This window comes from Taudactylus pleione, unplaced genomic scaffold (genome assembly GCF_031769625.1).
Source record: "Taudactylus pleione unplaced genomic scaffold, aTauple2 ptg000235l, whole genome shotgun sequence".
Lineage (NCBI taxonomy): Eukaryota > Metazoa > Chordata > Amphibia > Anura > Myobatrachidae > Taudactylus > Taudactylus pleione.
The window spans coordinates 2,138,387-2,164,112 of NW_028284637.1; the positions used below are offsets into that span (position 1 = coordinate 2,138,387).

The following is a 25,726-nucleotide window of genomic DNA, read 5'->3' on the forward strand; positions in this document are numbered from 1 at the left end:
AAATACAAAGGTAATGTCATGCTGTGGGTGCATAAACCTAGTAACGGCTGAGGTGTGTCCTCATCATACATATTGTAGAAAGGAGGGGGTGGGAGCTTTAACAGAGGCTGTCTATATTCATATTCATCATATGGAGAGTGACGGGAAAGCTGTCCCATGCAGGAAGGAGGTAGGTAGAAAGACTGTCACAAGTGGAGTGAAGGTAGGCGAGATGAGAGGGCCAGACTTCATGCATAAATTATCCATTGCGATACCTGAGGCCACACAGAGTTCGCTGAAGTCAGAAATTCCTGAGTGAGGTCTGACCTGTCTTAACTGTGCGTGTGGGTCCGTTGTTACCGATTTCTTTCGCTATGTTGGCCAATATACGGATGTGAGCAAGGGGAAGTGGGCCGTATGTCAGGCTGCGATCGCAATGCGAATGCAAACATTTACATATCATCGCTGATATTGGCAACTACATTGCGTGCATATAAGCAGAATAGAGATCCATGCTGAATCAGGCCCTATGTCTGCTAATTAATTTGCATTCCCCCCATGGAGATAAGACTATTTGGAATCAAAGGGATTGCTTGGCAGTAAACAATTATTGGGTAGTGTGTGCTCTGTACATCGGCCGATTTCGGGATAGTTTTGATCGGTCACAATTGGTTTCCATCATTTGGCAAATCTGCTAGTGTGTACTGTGATAACTTGGGGTAATTAGCTGGTAGATGGATGTCAGTGGTGCAGTGTCTAAGGTGCTCAATCAGGGTCCACTCATCTCTTCTTCAGGTATAAATAAAAGAAGTGCTTTACTGTCGGCATACTGTAGGAAGAAAACCACGAACGCCTAGCCCCATTTAGGTCACTGACTCACTTCTTCGCCTCTGACTAACCTTGTGCAGCTAGTCTGCAAATGTCCAAAGTCTCTCTCTGCTTCCTGCAGAGAACACTGGGATATTTAGCCTTGCCTGGCTTGGCCTCTGGCTTCTCAATTGTCCTGACAGCCTCAAAGTTGCAGTCTCAACTCAGTCTTTTAGAGATATATTGTTCTTACTACCTCCTGTAGGTCTGAACCCTGGCTTCTTAGCCACTAGTGGCTTCCCAGCATATCTGGTCTCCAATTGCAGTCCCACCCGGACTGTCTGACTTCTCCAGCTCTCCCTGGGCTCTGAGCAAAGGGCAGCCCTTAGGTGAGCTAACACCTTGCTATTTCTACCGTGTGGGAGGATCCCTCCAGCCCCACACAGAATCCATGGCTCACTATCGCCATCTCTGGTGATCCTGTTTGTCATCCAATCAAACTGAGTACTGCAAAGTTAAAAACAAGCATAAGGTGGATAAGAGTTCCACTATTTTAGCATTCAATGCAGAGAGACAGCAAAGCATTTAATTATCAATATTGCAACTGTTTATTTACCATGTTTTATTTATGCTAGTCTACCTTTCACCAGTTTTAAAGTGGCACTATTCAGTGGAAAGTTACGTGAGATGAGTGTGTGAGAGGTATGTCTATTTTCATAATTATGTAAGTGAGGGCAATGCTGGCAAGGGCAATTGCATAGACAACCGCATTGAAAACAAGTGGACAGCCACATAATGAGTCAATCCAATTAGGTGCTAGTTGGGTCCTTCAAGCCGTCCTCACAGCAAACTGCCCCTGCAATATACATTAGCAATCTAATTGTAAACTCTCATTGATTTTCAATAGGGAATTTACATTTATTCTATTCAAAAATATTTGATCTCCGAATCTTTATTCTCGTACAGCTATATTTCTAGTTTATACTAAATCTGAGTACACATTAGACTATTTTTAAACAATTTGTCGTTTTCGGATGTATCTGAATGACAAATTGTTCAGTGTGCGCGCTATGTGCTCTCCTGTGTGGCCGTCTGTAACTTCAGCTCTGCTGTACATGCTGCTCAATCTGAAGATGTGACTGACTGCCCCGTGCATTTGGATGCGGTGGGGGAATGACATCGTGCGGTGGTGTGTACGGACCACACGATATTTCATTCCATCGCATCTGTCATCTGGGTACACAGGTCGTCTCGTGTGTACCCAGCTTTAATCTAAAAACAATATTTTTAAATGCTTCCTATATAAGAACAGAACACCTGTTTTATCTCGCTCATTTCCACAAATCATCCCCTCTGCTCATTTCTTACTCTTCAGGTTATTAGGTACTGGCAGTGTGGCTCCTGTGTAGGAGGCAGCTCTGTTGTCTGTGTCCCCCCTCTTCCTGGAATGATCCCACTAAGCTCCATAAACCTGGCCAAACATCTAAAGATTCTTTCCATACGAAAAGTTCTGGAAATGCAGGACAGCCTTTGCTGGTTTCTGGTCCATGATCTGGTTGAAGTCCCGGAGATTAAAGAGAGCTGGTCGCCTCTCAGCATGTTCTGGAACATGGGGCCCATCAGAGATTTACCCAATGTAATGCCTGTAAAGTATCTGCATGGATACTAGATATCCAGGTTTGTTCATACTGCTGAGTGGCGTACAGTAGTGATGGACATCTGAAGCCGATGGTTAGAAACCATAGATGTTCCTGATTAGGTGTAAGTGATTTTTTTTCATCAGATGCAACTTTCCGATGCCCATATGATGGCTGCTTGCATCGGTGCGAGCTCTGAATGCATCTGCGCATGCGCACACTAAAACCTTTGGTTATACCATCGAGTGGTTGATATTACTAGTAGTAACCATTCGATGCTGGGCTTCCGATGTCCATCCCTAGAGAACAGTTTTGCCAGAGCATCAGCTTGAGGTGAATTAATTTCTTCCTTACAGTGTATCTCTATTACTGAGTCGTCCAAGTTGAAGCCATTTTTCTGGAGATTAAAACACCCTGAAAGCTGTACAAATAATGCAGGCCCCATGGCTTCATCATTGGAGACCAATTTGATTCCAATAAATAATCACCAAGTGGGGAGTTGGCGTTAGAGATAAAAAAGTGGAAATATATTATACTGTTGTATACTGACTTGCTTCAACCACTGCTTAAGGGAAGACTTTCTCCCATACCATCAATATAATGATTATAAATGATAAAAAAGCCGTTTCAATAAGTGACGAGCGTTTTATAGTTGTTTCAGTGGGGAACAACTACTGTTAATGCTGAGGAGAAAGACGTACCCAGTTTATGTATAATTCTACTTTATGCAATATACATGTTGGAAGATTTATTTTGGCTGTAATGTAGAGCTCATTATAATAAGATGTATAAACATGCTAGGGGGTGGGGCTATTTTAAAACTGTTCCAAGATCAGGACCTAAACCCATTTAGCATCTCTGTGTGGTGTAGCTTGGAATCCATGCCAATCACATTGTGTAGCCATTCAGAGAAGAGAACTACAAATGCTGGTGTTCCACAGACTTCTACAGCTTCCACTGCACTCTTTGCCTGTTTCAGAGACTGACATTTTGCCAATTTATATTGTGTTAGCGTTTTTTTGGTTTTTTGTGGGGGGGTTTTTACATGTACAAAAACTCTAGGAAACCCTTACTGTGCACGAGCGAACTGAGGTGTGTGATGTCGTAATGATTAATGACTGCATCTGTGATCCATGGCTGTTACAGAGTGGCGATGGGAGTGAGTGAAAGTGTCCGCAAAATAGGCTGTCTCATGGGGGTGTTTTAAGGGTGTGTCTTCATTCCCAATCGCAAGGCCTCGGAGGCCATGTTTGGAAGCATTTGAGATTAATAGCCTGAATAACCCCTAGGCTACAGCAAGTTCCAATGGTGTAGGGTCTACGGAGCCGCTGATGTTCCCCTTGTGTATCAGCATGCAAAAAAGATGAGTTTTATATTTGCACATTCATCTGCAGTAAAATTCTGCCTGTTTTTTATGTAGTAATTTCTCCTTTCACCTCTACAGAACGAACAGCCCTCTTCTGAAACCAGCTTTCCATTTACCCATGGTGACAGACAGGAGTACCTGGATGACCAAGCTAAACGCAGGTCTCTACCTAAACATCGGGTTATGACCAATGGACATTCCTCTTTACAAAGAGATGGACCAGGCTCTTTCCTTTTGGATCTTCCAAACTTTCCAGACTTGTCAAAGGCTGACATTAATGGGCAAAATCCAAACATTCAGGTACATTGCACATTTTTTGAGGAGGGGCGGGGGGCTTAATGATGAACTTTCCTTTTGAGAAGGGGGGGGTGGTAAATTGTGTGCACTTTTGGAATATATGAATCTGCAATCTAATTTGTACTCAACCCCCCTAAGTAAATTTAAAGGGGTTGCCATTTTTTTTTTGCAGAACCCCCCCTCCACTATTTAACAGCCTTACATTTAGCGAATCAGGTGAGGGGTATCTTGTCCGCTCTGTTGCGGAGTACTGTAGACTGTCTTCTCATGCTGCTGGCTGGATTCTTCTTCAATATATATATATATATATATCTATCTATCTCTATCATGGGTATTTGAACCCATCATGGGGTGACTTGAGGTTACTGGTTTGCAACCGGATGTTAATGGTGGTATTGTGTTGAATGACTGCGTGCCAGGACTCTTGCAGGAACATACAATGGAATGCACACTTGTTGCTACCATCTACTTGAGCACAACATTTGTGGACAGGTCAGATGGTGTTGAAATTGAATAATGAGTAGTCAAACGTTTGACCTTATTGAATCAATAGACTATAATGCATAGTTTAGCCTACAAACTGTCTTTTTCCATTCTGTCCAATAAATGCTCACTTTTGAAGTTATGGTATGTGTTCCTGTGTCCTGTCCTGCATGGCGTGCCACCAGTGGGGTCTGCTGTGTTCTTTTCTGGTCTGTGATCATGGATCTGTCTTTAGGCTGACCTAGGTACTACAGTTTCACGGATACTGGACAGGCTACATGTTTGCTTTCAGTGACGTGAGTAGCAGGTCATTTGTGATGTGTGTGGGAAACTGGTTCCAGCTGTCTTGAGTCTGCAAAATGCAAAACAACGCAATGCAATACAATTTACTGTGCGTAAGATCTTTGTGCTAACATAAGCATGTCTCGTTTCTTATCTGGTTTTTAATTTTAAAATGAGCAGCTGATTCTTATGTAACAGCTGGGATACATTTATGGGGAACCTCCCCTTTTGGTGTATTTGTTTTTTGTGGTTTTTAGTTCCGTGCCATGTGGATAGATCTGTCGTGTGTAATAATTTGGGAATATGAACCTATCATGTGGTGATTTGTCTATAAAGCAATCACTCTTACAGTATTCACATGTTTGCTTGTCATGTCTTGGCTGGATTATGGACCAATAACAAGCTGTTTCCATTGACCCCCAACACATGGTAAAGCTCCAAAACAAAAGTAGCTGATGACCTAGGCTGCTGCTTTTAATATACATATTTTAAGACCTTTCATCCCCAAATTCCGTCCAAATCCTTGTCTAAATCTCAACATTCGCACAAAGTAATCATTCTCCTTACTAAGATATACTGTACATAGGCTTACTGAGAACACAGAGGCTGAAGACTAGACTGAGTGCAAATTTAAGAGCTAGATTTGAATACAGATGTTAACAATTTCAACGTCTTGTTTTGAGTGCAATTTCCTACCTTTTAATAATGTACAGTTATTTCAGTAATGCCTGTAATTTCTTTAATTCGGTCAGTTTATCTTGAATGGGAATAAAGTGGGGTGTGTGTGTTGTCTTTTTAGTTGGTACACAAATTGTGCAAGTTTAAAAATTGCTTCATTTTGTATTGTACTGCAGGCCGGGCACGTATCTGGCGGACTGGAGCGATCTCCACTCAGTCTTCCAAACTAGAGCCTTATTTAGAAAGCGAAAATCTGGCCACCTATATTTTAGCGGTTCAATAAAATTTTCTCCATTCATTTTAATCTTGCGTTAAAATATGGAACACAGATTAAAATAAACGCAATACATAACACTGTTGATTCTGTTGATTTACTCACCATGTGGCTGATGCAGGAGTGAGCACAACGCCAGTTTGTGTCGCGTCGAGTGTGTTAAAATTGCATGTGCAGTAAAATGACTGCACACAAGTACACCTAATGTAGACTTGTGTGATCCCGGCACTCCCGCCTGGTGATAAGGTGGGGGAAGGAAGGATGCGTTCTAACATAGGCTGAGTACAATAAGGGTGTGTTCGCTCACATACACCATATAATTGCAACTACATGGTGACTACCGTTGCCAGCACTAGTGAACTGCTTGTGACTGACTGCTAATATACCACTGACGCCAATAAGTGCTTTCGTCATTTCTCATGCAAATCTATAACTTTTTTTTTTGGGGGGGGGGGGGTTAAAGAGGGAAAAAAAGACCACCTTGCAGTATTTGGAAATTCACTAAAAAGCTGCAATTGTATGCATATGCGGACACCTTTTTTTTTTTTTTTTTTTTCTACGTCTGCAATTTGTGAATTTAGGAAAAAAAGCTTGCAGGCAGCTGAGTAACACTCTGCCTCCTTGGCTTAGTGAGGTTCGGATTCTGTGTCACACACAGCAGCATCTATTGGTGGCCGCCGTCTGCTAGTTCATGCAAATGCCGCTACAAACTGCTTCCCATGTGTACATCCGTGCAGCCGAATGTGGAAGACAGATGCCCCTTTTAGCGCCCATGCACGCTGTAATACCCACCCATTTTTGTGTGCGCTACTTTGCACCGCCCAGGAACATCATCGCCTTTCTGCCCCATTTCTGATGCCGTCTGACCCGATCGCAGCAGCACCATTGTGTGTACGCTCTGTGTAACGCGGCACCGTAGGGGCTTTCAGAATTTTTTTGCAAATTTTTTGTGCTCAGTTGCAAATCTTCCCAACTACACGTCGGCTTTGCATGCGGCTCGGAATCGGGCTCTCAAGTGTTCACATATCATTTTGCTTGGCCAGTCTGCGGGAATATGTGCATGCGGTTACCCTAGTAACGGATTCCTGCATGGGCAGCGGAACAGAAATCCCAGACTTATGCTTTCAGCTGTACAAAATAAAAAAGACATTCAAATATAAAAAAGGAAAAAAATTTTTTATTTATTTTGTCCTCTACAAAGTGCTTATTTAAAGTGTGTGTGTGTGTATATATGTGTGTGTGTATATATGTATGTATGTAGACTGGGGTCAGTGGTGCAGTGAGTAGGTGCAGAATTGGAGTCCACTCGTAGAATTCCAGTTAAATAACCATAAGTGGTGCTTTACTTCCAGCATGTGAAATCAGGAAACAGAAAAATAATAAACCTAGCCCTTGTTTAGGGCACTAGTTCACTTGAACCCTCTCTACAGATGCAGCTACTCTGCATGAAAGTCTCTCACAGTCTCTGAGATTGGTGGTCCTTCCTGGCACATGCAGGACTGGACACTGGCCTCTTGGCCTGGTAAAGCTTGTTGGCTGCCGCCTCTGAGTCTGGCCTGCTTCCTTGCAGGTACCATAGCTCAGTCCCAGAGTTGGATAGCCTTCCCTGTATCTCACAGGTCTAGGCTCAGGCCTCCTGGCCCTCACTGGCTTGCTGGCACAGTGAGCTCTGTCTGACTGGTCTGCTTCAGTCCCCCCTGTACTGAGTTCACTCGGCAGCCCTTACACCTCTTCCCAGAATCCTTTTCTAATCTGTGTGGGCGGATCTCTGCTACTCACCAGCACCATCTCTTTTGATACTGCCAATAAATATATATATATATATATATATATATATATATATATATATATATATATATATATTATGCTGTGTATCTATCTATACAAATCCAAATGGTCTGGCACTCCCAATAAAAGCAAAAAATGTGCCCTGTGTAATAAATGGGTAATCGTTGTAAAAAAGACAGTTGCACTGAGGGTCTTGGTTCCTATGATGTATATTAGCTCCAACGTTTCAGGGCTCTGTCGCCCTTTTTTGTCAAGGTAGTACAAACAATATACACAGATGTATTACCTTAAGTAACCTCACCGCTAATTGTGTGTAACAGCCTTCCGGGACACCCACGTCTGCACGCTGCAGGGTGCGTCTCACCATGATGATGTGTTGGTGCATCGTGTGGTCCTGCTTCCATGGTAACAGGACGCACTCCAAGCGCCACCTACAATGCCGGGCTGTGTTAAACAAGAATAATACTCAGTGACCATACCATTACCATTAAAAATAATGCAAAAAAACATTCAGTATTGTATCCCAAAGAGAACAAAGAGTTAGTAGCTGTAAACATATCAGAAGATATGTGCATGTTACTAAATGTCAGAGCAGTAATCAGTAGAACATACGATAGTTATAGAGGAAACGAATAATAAAAATAGAAGTATAGGGAGAGCAAATGATAAGAAGAATAGATCAGATAGAAGCAAAAAGCCAGGGCAATGTAGGGAAAGTTAAAACAAAAAATATGTAAAGGAATGAAAATAATTAGGAAAAATAAGTATCTAGATATAATAAACTACAAACTATCTGGTAAAACACTCCCACTAGTGGCTAATTAGATATTACTCTATTATCCAGAACAGTTAAGAAATAATTTGATGACTGGTATGAACTGTGCCGACCTGGGGATACCCCGAGTTGGTGCTGCAGTGTGAACGGGGTCTGATCCGGGCAGGGGCGGATCTAGACTCTTGCTTTAGAGCAGTGTTGGCTAACTTTGACACTCCAGCTGTTGTGGAACTATATATCCCAGCATGCCCTGCCACAGTTTTAGCATGCCCTAATAGCAAAACTGTAGCAGTGCATGCTGGGTTATGTAGTTCCATAACAGCTGGAGTGTCAAGGTTAGCCAACACTGCTTTAGAGGGTGTAGCGTGTGTGTGTGTGTGTGTGTGTGTGTGTGTGCGCGTGCGCGCAGTGGTGGCAAGGATGTGCTTGCCACCGAGTCGGCAATCCGTCCATCATCGTGGATTCCAATGGGACCCCTGGGAGTGAGGTATGTGTCGCCTGTGTCCTCAGACTCCTTATTAATCCGGTTTTAGTCACCTGTAGGAGGGGGACCTTGTGTGTCATATCAGGGCCGGTTATAGACCAAGTAGAGCCCGGGGTGAAAATTCCTTTGGTGCCCCACTTAAAAGGACAGAAAAATCAATACTGTTTTTGTGTGTACTAAATAAAAACTCACCTTACCTATATGGTGATTTCTCGGCAGTGGGGAACGTCTGAAGAAATTGATCCTCCTGTGGGCAGACTGTGTCCTCAATCAGTAGTCACTATTCATGTTGAAGATCACATGGTCTGGAAGATGCCTGTTTGTGTAGGAATATAGGGCCTGATTCAGAGCCGCTCGTAAGCAGCCGCTCGTTCGCACTGAGCGATGTTCGCACAACTGCGCATGCGTACGGATTGTAATACGCATGCGCGAACCAGTCAGTGCGGCCGAAACTCGTTTGTTCGCAAAATAGCGAATGTCTGCTATTTTGAGTGACAGGAGGAGGCGTATGTGGGTGGTAAGGTGCTTGAAAACGGGGAGTGGAATTCAGAACGCAGGCGTGCTTAAAGGTCAGAACGGGCGTTTTATGGGTGTGCATAATTAATACAGCAGCGTCAGCGACCACGTCACTTTTTTTTTTAGTCAGAACTACTCGCAAAATAGCGGTTGAAAAAACCAACCACAAGAATAGCGAGCAGTTCATACGCTGTTCGATGTACTCGATTAATCTAATAAATAGCGGACATGACGTATGATGCAAGCGGCCAGGGGGCGTATTTTTCAAAATTTCGACCGCAAGTTTTGCTCGCTCGTTCAGACTTAGAGGCGTGAACAGACCGCAAAGTGCGAACGGTTCATTTGAATAGCCACCCCTTTTTTTAAACAAACGACCGCAAATAGCGAGCGGCTCTGAATGAGGTCCATAATCAGTGTCCTCATCATGCAACAGAAGTTCAACCAGAAATGTGCCCCCTGTGTCCCCTCTAGCCTCCTGTCCCATTGTCCCTCCAGCCTCGTAATTCCAGCCATGTCATTCCAGCCTCCAGCCCTCTGTGTACCCTCCAGCCCCACATTATTCCAGTCTCCAGACCCTTGTGATTCCAACCTTCAGCCCAGTGTCCCCTCCAGCCCCCTCTCATTCCAGGCTTGTGTCCCCTCCAGCCCCCCAACATTCCGGCCACCTGTCTCCCCTCCAGGCCCCTGTCATCCTGTCTCACCTTCTGGTCCCTGTCATCCTGTCTCCCCTCCAGGCCCCTGTCATTCCAGCCTCCAGACCCCTGTAACTCCAACCTTCAGCCCCCTGTGTCCCCTCCATCCCCCTCTCATTCCAGCATCCACCACTATGTGTCCCCTCCAGTCCCCTGTCATTCCAGTCTCCAACCCCTTGTCATTCCAGCCTTCAGCCCTATGTGTCCCCTCCAGCCATCTGTCATTCCAGCCTCCTGTCCCCTCAAGCCCCTCATCATTATAGCCTTCAGCCCCCTGTGTCCCCTCCAGCCCCCTCTCATTCCAGCCTTGTGTCCCATCCAGCCCCCCAACATTCTGGCCACCTGTCTCCCCTCCAGGCCCCGGTCATCCTGTCTCCCCTCCTGGCCCGTGTCATTCCAGCCTCCAGCCCCGAGTAACCTCAACAACCAACTCGCTTGCCTTCATTTCTGCAGCCGGACTGCACCTTTTTTCTTCCAGTTCGGCATCCTACTGCTTCTGCTCCTCAGGCTCTTCCTATTTGGCTGGGTCAAGGGGGCGTGGCCTAATTGCGGGTCCATGGCCACACCCCTTGTGGAGGAAGGGGGGGGGATTTTTCTTGCAGTTGTGTTCCGGGGGGCAATCACCGCCAAAACCACCCCCCCCCCCCTTGGATCCGCCACTGGATCCGGGTTGGAAACGTGTTCCAAATCCTGGGTGAGACCAGAAACATTGGTGTAAAGGGGGTATGAGTCACAAATCCTAAAATTAAATCTTGTCCTCCAAAACATTTCAAAGAACTAATACTAATTTTTGTAACCTAATAAAAAATTTAAAAGAAATAGTCTTGCACACCAAAAAAAACGACTTTCTGCATATTTAAGCCCCAAAATTAAAACTGCAATCATGTTTTTAAAGCAAAACGCACCATCTTTTATTACCATGGCAGTCATTTTACATTTTGTGGCTAAACACACCGAAATGAGGCAACGTGCAAAGGCTGCTACTTGGTGAATTTACCCCTATGCATCGTCCTAATCAATCACCCCCCCTGCTACAGAACTGAAGCTTTGATGATTGGTCATCTTTCAGCAATGCAGTGATCCCACACACAGGGCCAAAATAATATTGGAGCAGCTCAAAAAGAACAAAACTGTAAATGTCTTACAATAGCCCTGATGATCCATAAAGAATCTGTGGCACTGTTTTGGGTGACTTGACTAAACTGAACAACCTGGAGCAAGTCATGGGGCCAAATTACTCCCAAGGGTTACTCGGGTGACCGGGTATTAAATTAAAACCATAATCAATTTTTAGAATGATTGGTGTGTGTGTGTGTGTGTGTGTATGTATGTATGTATGTGTGTGTGTGTGTGTGTGTGTATATGTGTATATATATATATCAGAAACAGCAAACAGACGGCGGCACTCGGAGACTTTCTTGAAAAAAAGTGTGTTAAATATCCATAGCAGACACCAACGTTTCGGGACCACTACGTCCCTTTGTCAAGGCAATCGTACATACATACATACAGTCAGGTGCATAAATATTGGGACATTGACAGAATTTTCATATTTTGGCCTCTATTCACCACCACAATGGCTTTGAAATGAAACAAACAAGATGTGCTTTAACTGCAGACTTTCAGATTTAATTTGAGGGCAATTACATCCAAATCAGGTGAACGGTGTAGGAATTACAACAGTTTCTATATGTGCCTCCCACTTTTTAAGGGGCCAAAAGTAATGGGACAAACTAAACAATCCTAAATCTAACTTTCACTTTTTAATACTTTGTTGCAAATCCTTTGCAGGCAATTACAGCCTGAAGTCTGGAACGCATAGACATCACCAGACGCTGGGTTTCATCCCTGGTGATGCTCTGCCAGGCCTCTACTGCAAATGTCTTCAGTTCCTGCTTGTTCTTGGGGCATTTTCCCTTCAGTTTTGTTTTCATCAAGTGAAATGCATGCTCAGTCGGATTCAGGTCGGGATTGACGTGGCCATTGCATAATATTCCACTTTTTAGCCTTAAAAAACTCTTTGGTTGCTTTTGCAGTATGCTTCGGGTCATTGTCCATCTGCACTGTGAAGCACCGTCCAATGAGTTCTGAAGCATTTGACTGAATATAAGCATAAAATATTCCCCGAAACACTTCAGAATTCATTCTGCTGCTTTTGTCAGCAGTCACATCATCAATATATACAAGGGAACCAGTTCCATTGGCAGCCATACATGCCCACGCCATGACACTACCACCACCATGCTTCACTGATGAGGTGGTATGTTTTGGATCATGAGCAGTTCCTTTCCTTCTCCATACTCTTCTCTTCCCATCACTCTGGTACAAGTTGATCTTTGTCTCATCTGTCCATAGGATGTTGTTCCAGAACTGTAATGGCTTTTTTAGATGTTGTTTGGCAAACTCTAATCTGGTCTTCCTGTTTTTGAGGCTCACCAATGGTTTTCATCTTGTGGTGAACCCTCTATATTCACTCTTGTGAAGTCTTCTCTTGATTGTTGACTTTGACACCTACCTCCGGAAGAGTGTTCTTGATTTGGCCAACTGTTGTGAAGGGGTTTTTCTTCACCAGGGAAATAATTCTTCTGTCATCCACCACAGTTGTTTTCCATGGTCTTCCAGGTCTTTTGGTGTTGATGAGCTCTCTGGTGCGTTCTTTCTTTTTAAGAATGTTCCAAACAGTTGATTTGGCCACACCTAATGTTTTTGTTATCTCTCTGATGGGTTTGTTTTCATTTTTCAGCCTAATGATTGCTTGCTTCACTGATAGTGACAGCTCTTTGGATCTCATCTTGAGAGTCGACAGCAACTGATTCCAAATGCAAATGTCACACCTAGAATCAACTCCAGACCTTTTACCTGCTTAATTGATAATGAAATAACGAGGGAATAGCCCACACCTGTCCATGAAATAGCTTTTGTGTTGATAGCCCCATTACTTTTGGCCCCTTAAAAAGTGGGAGGCACATATAGAAACCGTTGTAATTCCTACACCGTTCACCTGATTTGGATGTAATTACCCTCAAATTAAATCTGAAAGTCTGCAGTTAAAGCACATCTTGTTTGTTTCATTTCAAAGCCATTGTGGTGGTGCATAGAGGCCAAAATATGAAAATTCTGTCAATGTCCCAATATTTATGCACCTGACTGTGTGTGTATATATATATATATATAAAGTGTGTGTGTGTGTGTGTGTGTATATGTATATACAAAAAGAGGTCTGCACTCACGACTTGTTTTAAAGCAGCTTGCTGGGGTGACCAACCCATACAGGACTCCGTCCCATTAATCCAAATAGATTGGAGAACCAAAAACTCCGGGGTGCACTCACCAGGCTTCATAAAAGATTACTTATAATATAAAAGATTATATGCTGCTCCTGTAACTTTTTCTAAGGAAATATTAAAGTCATCTTTTATGAAGCCTGGTGAGTGCACCCCGGAGTTTTTGATATATATATATATAATTTATTTTTGTGTGTGTGTTTAGAAATTCCCATACTAAGTGATCATTTTAATCTTTCATTGTAATGCCAGCAGCTTTTTTTTTTTTTTTTTTAAAGCATGACTTCTGATGTCTTTTTAGATGTTATTAATGTTTTGCCCAAGCATAAAAATAATATCGTTTATGTGGTGCCACAAGTGTTCCGCAGCGCCTTACAAAGTACATAAACAAGTGACCAAGAAACCAGTGACTTATACCCCATTTACACCAGAGCTAAAACCCAGGTTAACGCAGGGTTAACCTGGGTAGCTCCTTGGTGTAAAAGGGGACAGGGTTGGAGTGACCCGGCAGTCCAACCCAGGTAACTTGCAGGGTTTAATACTGGAATGACTGTGAAACCCTGCAGTGTAAACAGCGCGATCTGGGTCACGATGACCTGGAGTGCGCCGCATGCCAGACGGTTGGCAAGCTTCAGTGGCACTTGGAGATGACGTCATCTCCAAGCGTCCACTTCCATGCCGGGTCATTGCAAACTCTGCTCAAGTGTGAACGGCGCCGACTTGGGAATTTCCTGGGTCGGCGCCGGCTAAATTCCGCATCTGATCCGGTTTGGAACTCTGTTTCAACCTCCGGGTCAGACCCGGAATTTAGGCATAAAAGCAGTATTACAATACAATACAATGCAGGACATGGCTTTTACACATTCCTACATTAGTGATCATAACACTCAAATAAGCAACAGAGCATAAGCTCTAGTGGGGGGTAAGGAGTAGATGAAAGAGTAAGGAGAAGCACAAGAGGGTAGAGCAGTGATTTCCAACCTCGGTCCTCAAGGCACACTAACAGTCCTGGTTTTAGTTATATCCATGATTGTGCACAGATGGTTAAATCAAAATAACTGAGGTACTAAATAAGTCACTTGTGCTCAAGTATGGCTAGCCCTAAAACCTGGACTGTTAGTGTGCCTTGAGGACCGTGGTTGGGAACCCCTGGGGTAGAGGGCCCTGCTCGTAAGAGCTTACATTCTAATGGGGAGCGGCAGACAAACAGGTGTGACACAGATGGGGTAGACTGGGAGGAAGGAGCATGTAGCAGCAAGTTGGGATGATAGCTGGAAGGCTTTCATGCAGTAGCGGGTCATGAGAGCCCGTTTGAAGGATTGTGGAGAGTCTGATGGGGAGACAGAGAGTTCCAGAGGTAGCGAGCAGCATGGGTATAATCTTGGAGGCGGGAGTGAGAAGAAGTAATCGGTTGGCATGAGAGGCGGCGTACATTTGTTGAATGAAGAGGGCAGACAGGAGAGTGAAGGAAGATGATGTCACAGATGTAAAATATGTTTGGATCTAGGTAACAGAGGCGCTAAGCCACTGTTTTGTCTGAAACGAGCTTATTTACACATGTAACTTTTTTTATAGTGACAAATTAAGTGTCAAGACTGTTCAACCAGCTATAACAAAGGTCAAGAAGGTATTTTTTTGGCTCCCCATCAGAAGCTGGGAAGGAGCACTATATTATCAGCATTTGGCAACAAGTGTAGTAAATTATACGGAACTTGTTTTTGCTCTCAGCCGTACAAATCCCAAACTATATTCTTTATGATAACTCCCCAAAACGGAAGTATTAACCTGCTGCGTCTGCTTTTTGTGATATCCAAAACCTTGTTTTATTGGTAAAAGAGCTGTCTGGCCTCTAGGTGTATGAGCACATATATTAAAAATCCTGGGATCAAAGCAGATGTTACTGTCCTTGAATTTGACGGTATTTAAAACATCTGTGTAGCACATGTATTTTTCCAGTGCTAAACCATCACATAATCCGTAAGGTGTAAAATGTGACCCAGGCTATGGCTTTAACATAATAGATTTATTAAAATTGGAAATGTTTTATAACGTGTAATGGCTGTTTGACACCTCAGTACGGATATCCTATACACTGAAAATCAAGATTCGATTTTATATAAAAGTAGGATATTATTTAGCTTATTATATTCAGGATGGGTCATTCTAATGGCCTCTACACAATGGCCCTGATTCAGACCCACTTGCAGGTCTGAAGTGCGTTTTTTTTTTTTTTTTTTTTTTTTTTACGGGCATTCTGGCAGCTCGCTAAGCTGTGGGTAACCATCCACAGCTTTTGCGAGCAGTCAGGTGATGGTCGCAACCATCGGGCTTGCGGCAGACGAGACCCTACCACAAGGGCTCTAATAGATTTCTCACTCGCTCCAGGGCTTGCGTGCGCGCAGACTGCCTGGCCATCGACCCGCGTGAATCAGGCCCAATATCTTTTAACGAGTTGACTGATTCCGACACATCAGAACGACAAATTGTTAAAAATGTGTAGTGTGTATGCAGTACATCTTGTAGAGCGTGCTCCCGTGGGGTCGTCTGCCTCATCGCCTGATCTTATGTGCAGCATGTAAGATCAGGCGATGCGGCTAACGATCCCATGCAGCGCTGTGCGGGAGGGGTGGCATATAGGGCGGTTGGACACCAGATCCCCCAGTGTGAACGGATGGCCCAATTATGTCGGAGCTGGGATCGTTGGCGACAATGCTAGGTACACGCATCGTTTACGGTGTACCCAGCTTATGGGATACTGGTCGACTGGTTGACGATAAAGGTCGACACGTTCTGAATGTCGACAGAACGGTCATCATAAGCGTTGGGTCCACCACCATGCTGACAACTGGGTTAAATGGTCAACGCAGTGAAAAGGTCGACATTAAACATGTCAACACTAAAATGATGACACAGTTTTTCCATAATTTTTAGGGAAGGGCTAAAATAGGTTTACAAATGTGTCAGCATTTTAGCGTCAACACGTTAAATGACTACCTGTTTGACTGTTGACAATCTAACCATGTCAATGATGGTCGACCTAATGATTGTTTACTGTCGACATTCAGAACCAGTCAACACAACCACACCCATGAGTCTTAGATGCATGCCTCAGTCTCTGCCTCCACATAGAGCGTTACAGACATACAGGGGACGTAGCCAGCATGTCACTATTACGCTTTAATTCTGGCGCTGGCATGTCATTTTATTTCAGGGTAAAAATGGAGACTTTCTGCCTTTACCTTGTCAGGTAGTTTTATGTCCTATCCCAAAGAAACCAGAATATCCCGCACAGGAATAATAACCACTGTTATATTTCACATCTAAAAGTAAAACCAGCAATAGGTACCATATATATCAGTTAAAATGTCCGAAGGATTGTGTCCCTCCTGCAGTGGGGAGTGACTGACTGAACACGTGTTTCCCCACAATGGGCTTGTTCGACATACAGCTGTGTGGGAGGGGGCAGCAGGGTGTCAGGTACAATCCTTCGGTCATTTTAACTCAGGTACTCTTCTTCGCGTGGGTCGTGACCTGGTCCGGTGGCGTATTCAGATTTCTGCAATGCTTTCAGCAACATATACTGCCTAACACCACGTACGGATCGGTGTCCCCCACCTCTCACTTTATTTTCTATCGGAGTTATTCCTGATCCCTCTCTCATCCAGGTGTCCGCTCATAGAAGACCCTGGACAGCAGAGGGGACCAGGTACTTGTACTCCATACTTACTATTTAAATTTCTATGGGGTTATGTGACACAACATATTATCTGCCTATAGTAGTTTATAATATTTAAGTATGTCATCCGGGATTGCTATCCTGATATAAATCAGTATCAGGTCATCTCGGATATTTACGCCTACAGGGTGGTCTTTGCTCTCCCCTTTTTTCAGAGTACTCTGCTAGCGTTTCTTGTGTATATTTATATATTTTTGGTTGAGGTAGTATCCAACCCGGCAACAGGATTAAATAATTTGTTGCAAGCCGGGGATCATTTGCATATGTGTTTGTGTTTGGCCATACATGGTATATGAATTTGGGAAGATACTCGGCAGACACGCTATTATCACACTCAATGTATAGATTTATCTCAAATGACCGAGTAGTTATTATTATTACATACAGTTCTAATTTATGAGTTATTTCCAAGTACTATTTACAATTTTTATGTCATACGAACTGTACCTGACCCTGCTATTATAATATATTATGTACCCATCAGGAGCTATATGAGCATATGAATTCAAACAAGCATAGTCACCACATACTTTATGCTAATTCTTATAATAGATCTATTTTTATAAATTCATGAGATTAATTGCTAAGGGAGCTCAATTAGATATTTTATAAATTAGCACAACAAATCCCTATTCTTTTATTGGAAATATAGTACAATCTAATTTTTTATTATACTAACAAATCCTTTATGTACAAAAGAGTGCCCCACGAAGGAATCACTATACTGATGATTGGTTTTTCCAATTATTGTTACTTTTTAGGTTTTATGTCCTAAGCAGCACCATTTGCCACAATGGAGGAAGCCACTTAGGCTGCATTTGAATAAATGTTGGTTCAGCCCACTATCAATTTTATTAAGAGCGAATTCCATCACTGAAGCAGATGTGTTTTATGCCCCGGTGATGCCATATTTTCATTGGGCGCGTTCTCGTGATTATTGGTGATGGGTACTTTTCTAAAATGCCATTTTACTACTCAATGCCCACTGCATTTATTAGTGTGATTCTCATTAATATAACTTTCGCTGATTCATACTTTCCTACCAGTCCTATCTGGCCTTCGAGAGATTAGGGAGTTCCAGCTAGTCGGGCGAAGGTGCAGTGCTCCGAAATGCATCATTGTGGCACAGCTCCCACAATATAATGCCATCATTTGCCCCGTGTCTTCACGGGAGAAGTGGGAGTGGAGTTAGGGGGTGGTCCACTATCCCTGGAGCCAGGAGAACATCCACCCTCCTAATTTGGGAGTCTCCTATAAATTCTGGAAGAGTAGACAACTTTGCATTGATTTTGAATAATTCTAATGGTCTAGCCTGGTCATGTGAAGCGGTTTTGTTTTTATCGGCTAAATGGGTTGATTTATGGCCAATCTGCTATAATATTTTGTGCATTAAAAACTTGCTGCAAGTTTGTGACAAATGTCCCCTAAGAAATGTTTAAACAAAAAGTGGCAATCTGAAAGCTTGTTTATGAAGCCATCTATTATAGTGCGGTGATGCTGCGGAATATATTTAATGGGTGCGCAGGTCCCTGGGCCAAGGGGAGTCCACCCAGTTCACCCTTCACCCATTGACTATACTTGGCTTATCCGCTGCTACTGCAGAAATCGCCAGGAAAATTACGCTGACTCCATTTTCTTGGAGATATGTGCAATTTTGCTGAAGTTTTCAAAGTGCATGCGTCGGTGCGAGGGAGGGTGCACGGAGGCGGGACATGGGTCTTCTCCTGTGAAGAAATGCTTATTCAGTGATGTACTGAGCATTTTATTTATTTTTACCATGCATAAACCATGCAAGGCTACTGGTAGGGTAGACTGGCCATGGTGACTCTTGTACTCTTACATCCCCTTTTTTTTTTTTTTTTTACTTCTTCTTTCCTCTTTGTAACTCCTTAGGTTACTATTGAAGTAGTCGATGGCACAGACACAGAGCCAGACAATGACATGCAAAAGGAAAGCAAGCCCATCTGGCCAGTTCCATCACCGGAATGGAGGAATTGGTGGCAGCGGTCATCAACATTACCCAGGATAAATTATGGAGGCCAGGATTACAAATATGACAGTACCACAGAGGACAGCAACTTCTTAAACCCTCTAGGTGGGTGGAACAGACAAGTTCCCAGTCACCGTACATTTGCTCTGAAAGAACAGCCAGAGTATGGTAAGTTCACTTTGCATAGCTCGCCCTAGGTAGACTAAATACAAAGTGGGGATCCGTAAAAACATATAGTCCCTGTTCCAGTAGAAGAAGAAAGTAGGGAATTGCTTTTCAAATGGAAACGCCATTCATTGTTACCAACTGTCTTACATCTCTAGGGATAGTATTTACAGGGCAGTGTGTTGTTTTTGGTGTGTGTTTAATCTTACTGTTGCTGCTTTTCTCTGGTCTTTAATAATACAGATGTGTCCTCATACACTATTGCTGCACTGGCACCAAACAGTCTTTCTTGGCACGCCAGGTCCTGTGCAACGCTGCTTGTTTCGAGCATCTTTTTTTGCATCTTTGTAACCCAAAAGTGCAACTTGGTTGCAATCAGATGAGAGAAACCGCTTCACGATACTGCAGTGAGTAATTTGATATGCAACACTTGTATATCTGTGCACGACTGAGGGCCTGATTCAGAGCCGCTTGTAAGCGGCCGCTCGTTCGCTCCGAGCGATGTTCGCACAACTGCGCATGAGTATGGGTTGTAATACGCATGCGCGAACCAGTCATTGCAGTCGGAAATTGTGTGCTCGCAAAATAGCGAATGCCTGCTATTTTGAGTGACAGGATGAGGCGTTTGTGGGTGGAAACAGGGGAAGGTGCTTGAAAACGGGGAGTGGAGATCCGAACGCAGGCGTGCCAAAAAGGTCAAAACGGGCGTTTTAAGGGTGTGCATAATTAACAAAGCAGCGTCATCGACCACGTCACTTGGTTGTCTTTTAGCCTGAACTGCTCGCATGATTGCGGGAGGAAAATCCAACTACAAGCACTGCGAGCAGTTCATACGCCTTTCGATGTACTCGATTAATCTAATAGCGGAGATGACGTAGGATGCGAGCGGCCAGGGGGGCGTTTTTTAAAAAGTAGCGAGCGCATGTTTCGTTCGCTCGTTCAGACATAGAGGCGTCAACAGATCGCAAAGAGCGAGCGCTCTATTTAAATATCCGGCCCCTTTTTCTGAACGAGCGAGCGCAAATAGCGTCCGGCTCTGAATCAGGCCCTGAATCTGTTGCTTTTTTCACTCCCAAGTTCCATTGTACAGAATCAGACTCTATCGCACACAGATATACAAGTGTTGCATATCAAATTAATTGGTTCAGACTCATGAAGCGATTTTGTCGCAATAGATTTAGACTAATGTTAAGAGGAGTGTGCTACTGCGCAGACCTCCCAGTTTTCCTGTTCTCTAGGGAGGCTTCATGCCCTGTACCAAGATGGTTGCCAAGCTCTCTACTGAGCATGAGCAGTGGCCATCTTGTCTTTACTGTATATAGTGACATGGTGGGAGACAGAAATCTCCTACTTAGCTCCTATAAGGGACCCGGTTTAATCTAAAGCTTTTCCAGGATCCTGCACCGCTACCAGTTTGCAGCATGCTCTCACCGGCTGGTGAGCTATATAGAACCCTGCTCTGCTCCCTTAACCTTGTGCATGTAATAGTGAGTACGGCTGTATCTGCTGTATCTCATTAAACCAATACCGCTGGTTAAGTAACTGGGCTGTTCATAGTTTTGAGTCATTGCTGGTGTGTGCCATATGACTCTGCAATAACACCTGCACACACATCATTTCCAACAACGAAGATGCATTTTTCGTGTGAAAAAAACGCTTTGTTCACTCGCGCCAGTCATTTTGCGTCACATGAACTATGAAGGCTAGTTGTATGAAAACACATCTGTGCTTATTCTTGAATCAGCTAGGTGCGAGTTTGCAGAAGCGAGTTTGTTTCATGAAAGTCTCATACCTTGCACGAATGCACGCATCTGAGAAATGGGAGCATTAATTAGAGATGTCAGTTTGCAGTACTCACGGCCAGGATGTGTGACTTCGTTACAAAATGTGACCTGGGAGAGGTGCCTGAAAACTTGGGGAAACCATCCTGGACCCCAATAAAATGACAACTGAGATAACAGGACCATATAGAAGGCTGAGTAGGAGGTTCTTAAATGGTGTCAAATGGCTGAATTTTTTGCACTTTTTATTGATGATTGAAAAATTATAGCGAGCAAGTGTTTTTCAGCAAATTAAGATAAAACAAATTATTCTTGCCAGCATATTGCGGTACAGAAAATTGTCTGTGTAGTAGTTTTTCAGTGTTTTATAAAAAAAAGTTGTAATAAACACCTTACCTCTCATCTGCAAGTATCCAAAACCCCTCACCCATTAATACACCTCCACATACCTGTCCCCAGTGGTGTAACTAGGGTATTTGGAGCCCAGGGCAAATTTGAAAAAGGAGCAAACCCCCCCACCCCCAATGTGCGGGCGAAAAATGGGCGTGGTCACAAGGGGCGTTGCCACTGAAAATGGGGTGTGTTTCTATTTGCACCTTATGCAGTGCCCCTAGTAGTGGTCCCCCTTATGCAGGCCCCCAGTAGTACCCCTTATATAGTACCCCCAGTATACAATACCCCCGGTAGTGGTCCCTCTTATGCAGGCCCCCAGTAGTGCCCCTTGTACAGTACCCCCAGTATACAATACCCCCAGTAGTGGTCCCTCTTATGCAGGCCCCCAGTAGTGCCCCTTGTACAGTACCCCCAGTAGTGGTCCCCCTTATGCAGACCCAAATTAGTTCCCCTTATACAGGCCCCCAGTAATGATCCCCCATATGCAGTGCCCCTTACACAGTTCCCCATGTAGTAGTCCTCCTTATGCAGCCTGCCATTAGTTTCCCTTATACAGTGCCCCCAGTAGTTATCCCCCCCCTTTACAGTGCCCCCTGTAGTGGTTCTCCCTGTGCAGTGCCCCCAGTAGTAAGCCCCTTATAGAGTGCCCCAGTAGGAGTGCCCCCATCAGTACCCCCCCCGTAGTAGTCCCCACCCCCCCAATGCAGTGCCCCCAGTTACCAGTAGTATTTCCCCCCCCCCCCCCCCTCCCGCTCCCGATAAATACACACAGAAATTAAACAATAAATAAAAGAAAAATTCTTACCTGAATCCACGCTCCTGCCGCCGCCATCGTCCGCATGTCAGTCCTCCCGGGCTGGCGCGCTCAACATTATGGGAGAGATGTCATGTCATGACGTCTCTCCCATTACCCACTGCAGGAGCCGGAAGGGAGCCGACTCTTGCAGTGGGCGCTGCGGCTGCAGCAGTCAATGAGTCTATCTGACTCTCATTGGCTGCTGTTTAACACACACATCGCCGCCAGCGCTGGTGGTGATGTGTGTGCAGCAGTCAATGAGTCTATCTGACTCTCATTCGCTGCTGTTTAACCACTTGCCTGGCACGGTCGTATCAGATACGACCAGTCAGAAACACACAGTGGGCGGCTTGCTGGAAGTTAACTTCCAGCAGCCGCCCACCTGAGAGGGCCCTGCCGGTCCTTCTACACTTCCGGCTCCCCCTGCTTTGTGTCCCGATCACTGCTGGCCACAGTGATCGGGCAGCGGCGGCACCCCCTTAGAAGCAGCAGCCACGGCTTATGTAGCCGCAGCTGCTGCTGTGACCCAATCACTGTGGCCAGCAGTGATCGGGCAGCCGGACTGTCAGAAGAATTAACGGCGGCTCTGGTAGCCGCCGCCGCTGCTATGTCTCCGGGCCGCTAGCGGGACACCCACCCGCTGCGGCTCCGGAACACAGTGATCAGTGAGATCACTGTGTATGAGCTCTGGTAGCCGCCGCCGCTGCTATATCTCCAGAACAGTGATCAGTAAGATTACTGTGTACCAGCAGCAGCGGCTCTGGTAGCCGCTGCTATATCTCCGGGCCACTTGCGGGTGTCCCACCTACTGCGGCTCCGGAACAGTGATCAGTGAGATCACTGGTAGCCGCCGCCACTGCTATGTCTCCGGGCCGCTAGCGGGACACCCACGTAAACAGTTGTAAAAAAATAGGTGTGTGTATGTGTGTGTGTGTGTGTGTGTGTGTGTGTGTGTATATATATATATAGATAGATAGATAGATAGATATTTTATGTATGTATATAGATAGCCATCGAGATATTATAATAGATTATATCTATCGCAGAGTCTCTGATTAGGGATGGTAACCAACCTTCGATGGTTTACAAACCATCGATGGTCTGGCTGAAAACAAGTGGTTTGCCATTGCTGGTGGCCATCAATGTTGCACCATTTAGGAAACTTCAGCAGTTGTGGTCTACACAGATCTCCTCGACCAATCGCAAAACAATTGATGGCTTCTAACGATGGTTGAACCATCGATGCTACAGCCGTCCATGGCCATCACTACAGTATAACATAAAAATTGCTATTTTTATGTTATACTGTGTTCTTTTTAAAAAAAAAATTTAAAATAAAATAGTGATGGATAAGTTTAAAATTATGTTCGTGACCTAATTCAATCATAAAAGAAACCGACAATTTTGGAGCGGTTTTTTGAAAAAGAATTCGTCAGTTAAGTGGTTAACACACACATCGCCGCCAGCGCTGGCGGTGATGTGTGTGCAGCAACCAATGAGACTCTGTCTCTCATTGGCTGCTGATTCACACACATCGCTGCCGCTCGGCGGTGATGTGTGTACAGTAGCAGCAGTAGCCAATGAAAGTCGTCTGACTCTCATTGGCTGGCGGCAATGTGTGTGTTATGCACAGCATGAGCCCGCCTGCCACCCTCCTCCTGGCGCTATTGGGCAAGCGCTCAGGGGGAGGGAAGGGCTCAGCTGTGCAGCACAGGAAGCCTAGCGCCGGTCCTGTGTAAAGGTGTAGCGCAGATCGGACTCACTTTGGGCGGCGCTACACTGGCTAACTAGGGCGGGCCGGTATTGTGGCTGCCGACGCGCCAACGGTCCCAGGGCGTCCAGGGCACGCACCCAGCTCGCCCTGCCCTAGTTACGCCACTGCCTGTCCCACATCATTAACACCTTCACTTGCCTGTCCCACATTGTTTAACCCTTTTATTGAGCTTTTTAGAGAAATTCACCTGAAAACTGACGTGTCTTTATGGACAAATTATTCTATTTAAACCCCTCCAGGTGTGTGATTATTCATTGGGTGGGGTGTACCAGAGGTTCTGTGCTGTCATGACATTTTTACCTTTTTAAAATTAAATATTTTCTCTACCTTTTCACTTGCTCAGGAGGGTTTGCACAAAAAAATATGAATTTCCACTGGAAAAATCAATGCAAGTTTGGAATTTAGAATTACAAATGTAATTTGCAATGCAAGCTCACCATGAGAACGACTGGCAGGACCCAACTTGCGCCAAAATGAATTGACCCCTAAGAATTTAAAATGCAAAAGGGTACATTATAATTGAGTGATTCAAGGTCCACTTTTAAAATCTCAGCACCTGTGCCTCTTTAAGTTAAATCCAAGATAGCGTTAGTGATTTTTTTTTTTTTGTTACTTAATGTAACATACAGTAGTGTAATCTACTGTCCTGTTATGAGCCCTTCCACAAAGTGAGAGACTTCCTGCAGTAGCCTTAAAGAGCAAAGGGGGAGATGTATCATCGGCGACATCGCCGATGCGGTACATCCCCCCCCGACTTCTGTTTTCGCCAATGGCGGAAAAAACATCCGTTTTCACCGCTAATTGAATATGGCCCTAGGAGGGTAACTGGTAGGCTGTGAGCTGTCAGGAGCCCATACTGTCGTCCAGTCTAAATAACGTTGTCTACGGACTGCCATAATCCAATATAAATTGCCCTACACTGAGTTTTTAAGTGATCAACAACAGGAATTACATTCTAAAGTTGTTTAAGAGTTGATGCAGCCACTTGACGTCCACAATAGTAATGTCTATAATTGTTTTGTTCATAGAGTATGCTGATGGAGAGGGAGACTGGAGCACCTGGTCTGTGTGCAGCGTAACATGTGGTAGTGGAAACCAGAAACGCACCAGGTCTTGTGGATATGCCTGTACAGCCACAGAGTCTAGGACATGTGATATGCCAAATTGCCCAGGTGTGTAAAAGAATATGGACCTAATAAGTCTATGAGCTGTGCTTAACTGTTCTATTCTCATCACATCAAAACCACCCTGGAAATATCAGGGTCACGTCTTTAAAACTGGGTGTTCTGTGGATAGTTTTTTCTGCATATAATGAATGCGTTTTAAAAGATTAAAAAAAAGAATTTGGCTTGTACTCAAGGTGACTGCAGAACACCTGGAAAAATGCACATGCGGATTTTTGGCTCACAAAATACATTCTTGATGACTTGATAATACATTTCATAAATACTCTATTTCTCCTGCACAGCAAGAAGAAAAAAGTAACTTCCAGAATACAAACTCATGATGCAATTTGCTAAGCCTGTTGTGAGCCTTAATGCACCTATAACCTATATAGTTCAGGAGATGGCTGCTGGTTTTTTTTTTTAGCTAAAATAACTTTTCAAATCTCTCATAAAGCAGCACTAAACCTCAACTATAAAGGTCTCATTATAAAGTAGCTAGAATGCAGTTCATTGGCTTTCAAATGTGTAGACGTGCATATTTAAAGTTCAGACTATGCCATAAGATATAGAAATTGCAAATATT

General features: G+C 44.2%; 1 protein-coding gene across 2 annotated transcripts in view; it reads left to right on the forward strand.

The window, feature by feature from the left end:
* ISM1 (isthmin 1) overlaps window positions 1-25,726 on the forward strand; it is a 64,528-nt gene that overhangs the window by 33,165 nt on the left and 5,637 nt on the right. For both annotated transcript variants that reach the window (XM_088479442.1, XM_088479443.1), the window contains 3 exons: window positions 3,868-4,089; window positions 18,972-19,236; window positions 25,006-25,149. In XM_088479442.1, the coding sequence (XP_088335568.1) occupies window positions 3,868-4,089; window positions 18,972-19,236; window positions 25,006-25,149 (631 nt within the window). The remainder of the gene's footprint in view (window positions 1-3,867; window positions 4,090-18,971; window positions 19,237-25,005; window positions 25,150-25,726) is intronic.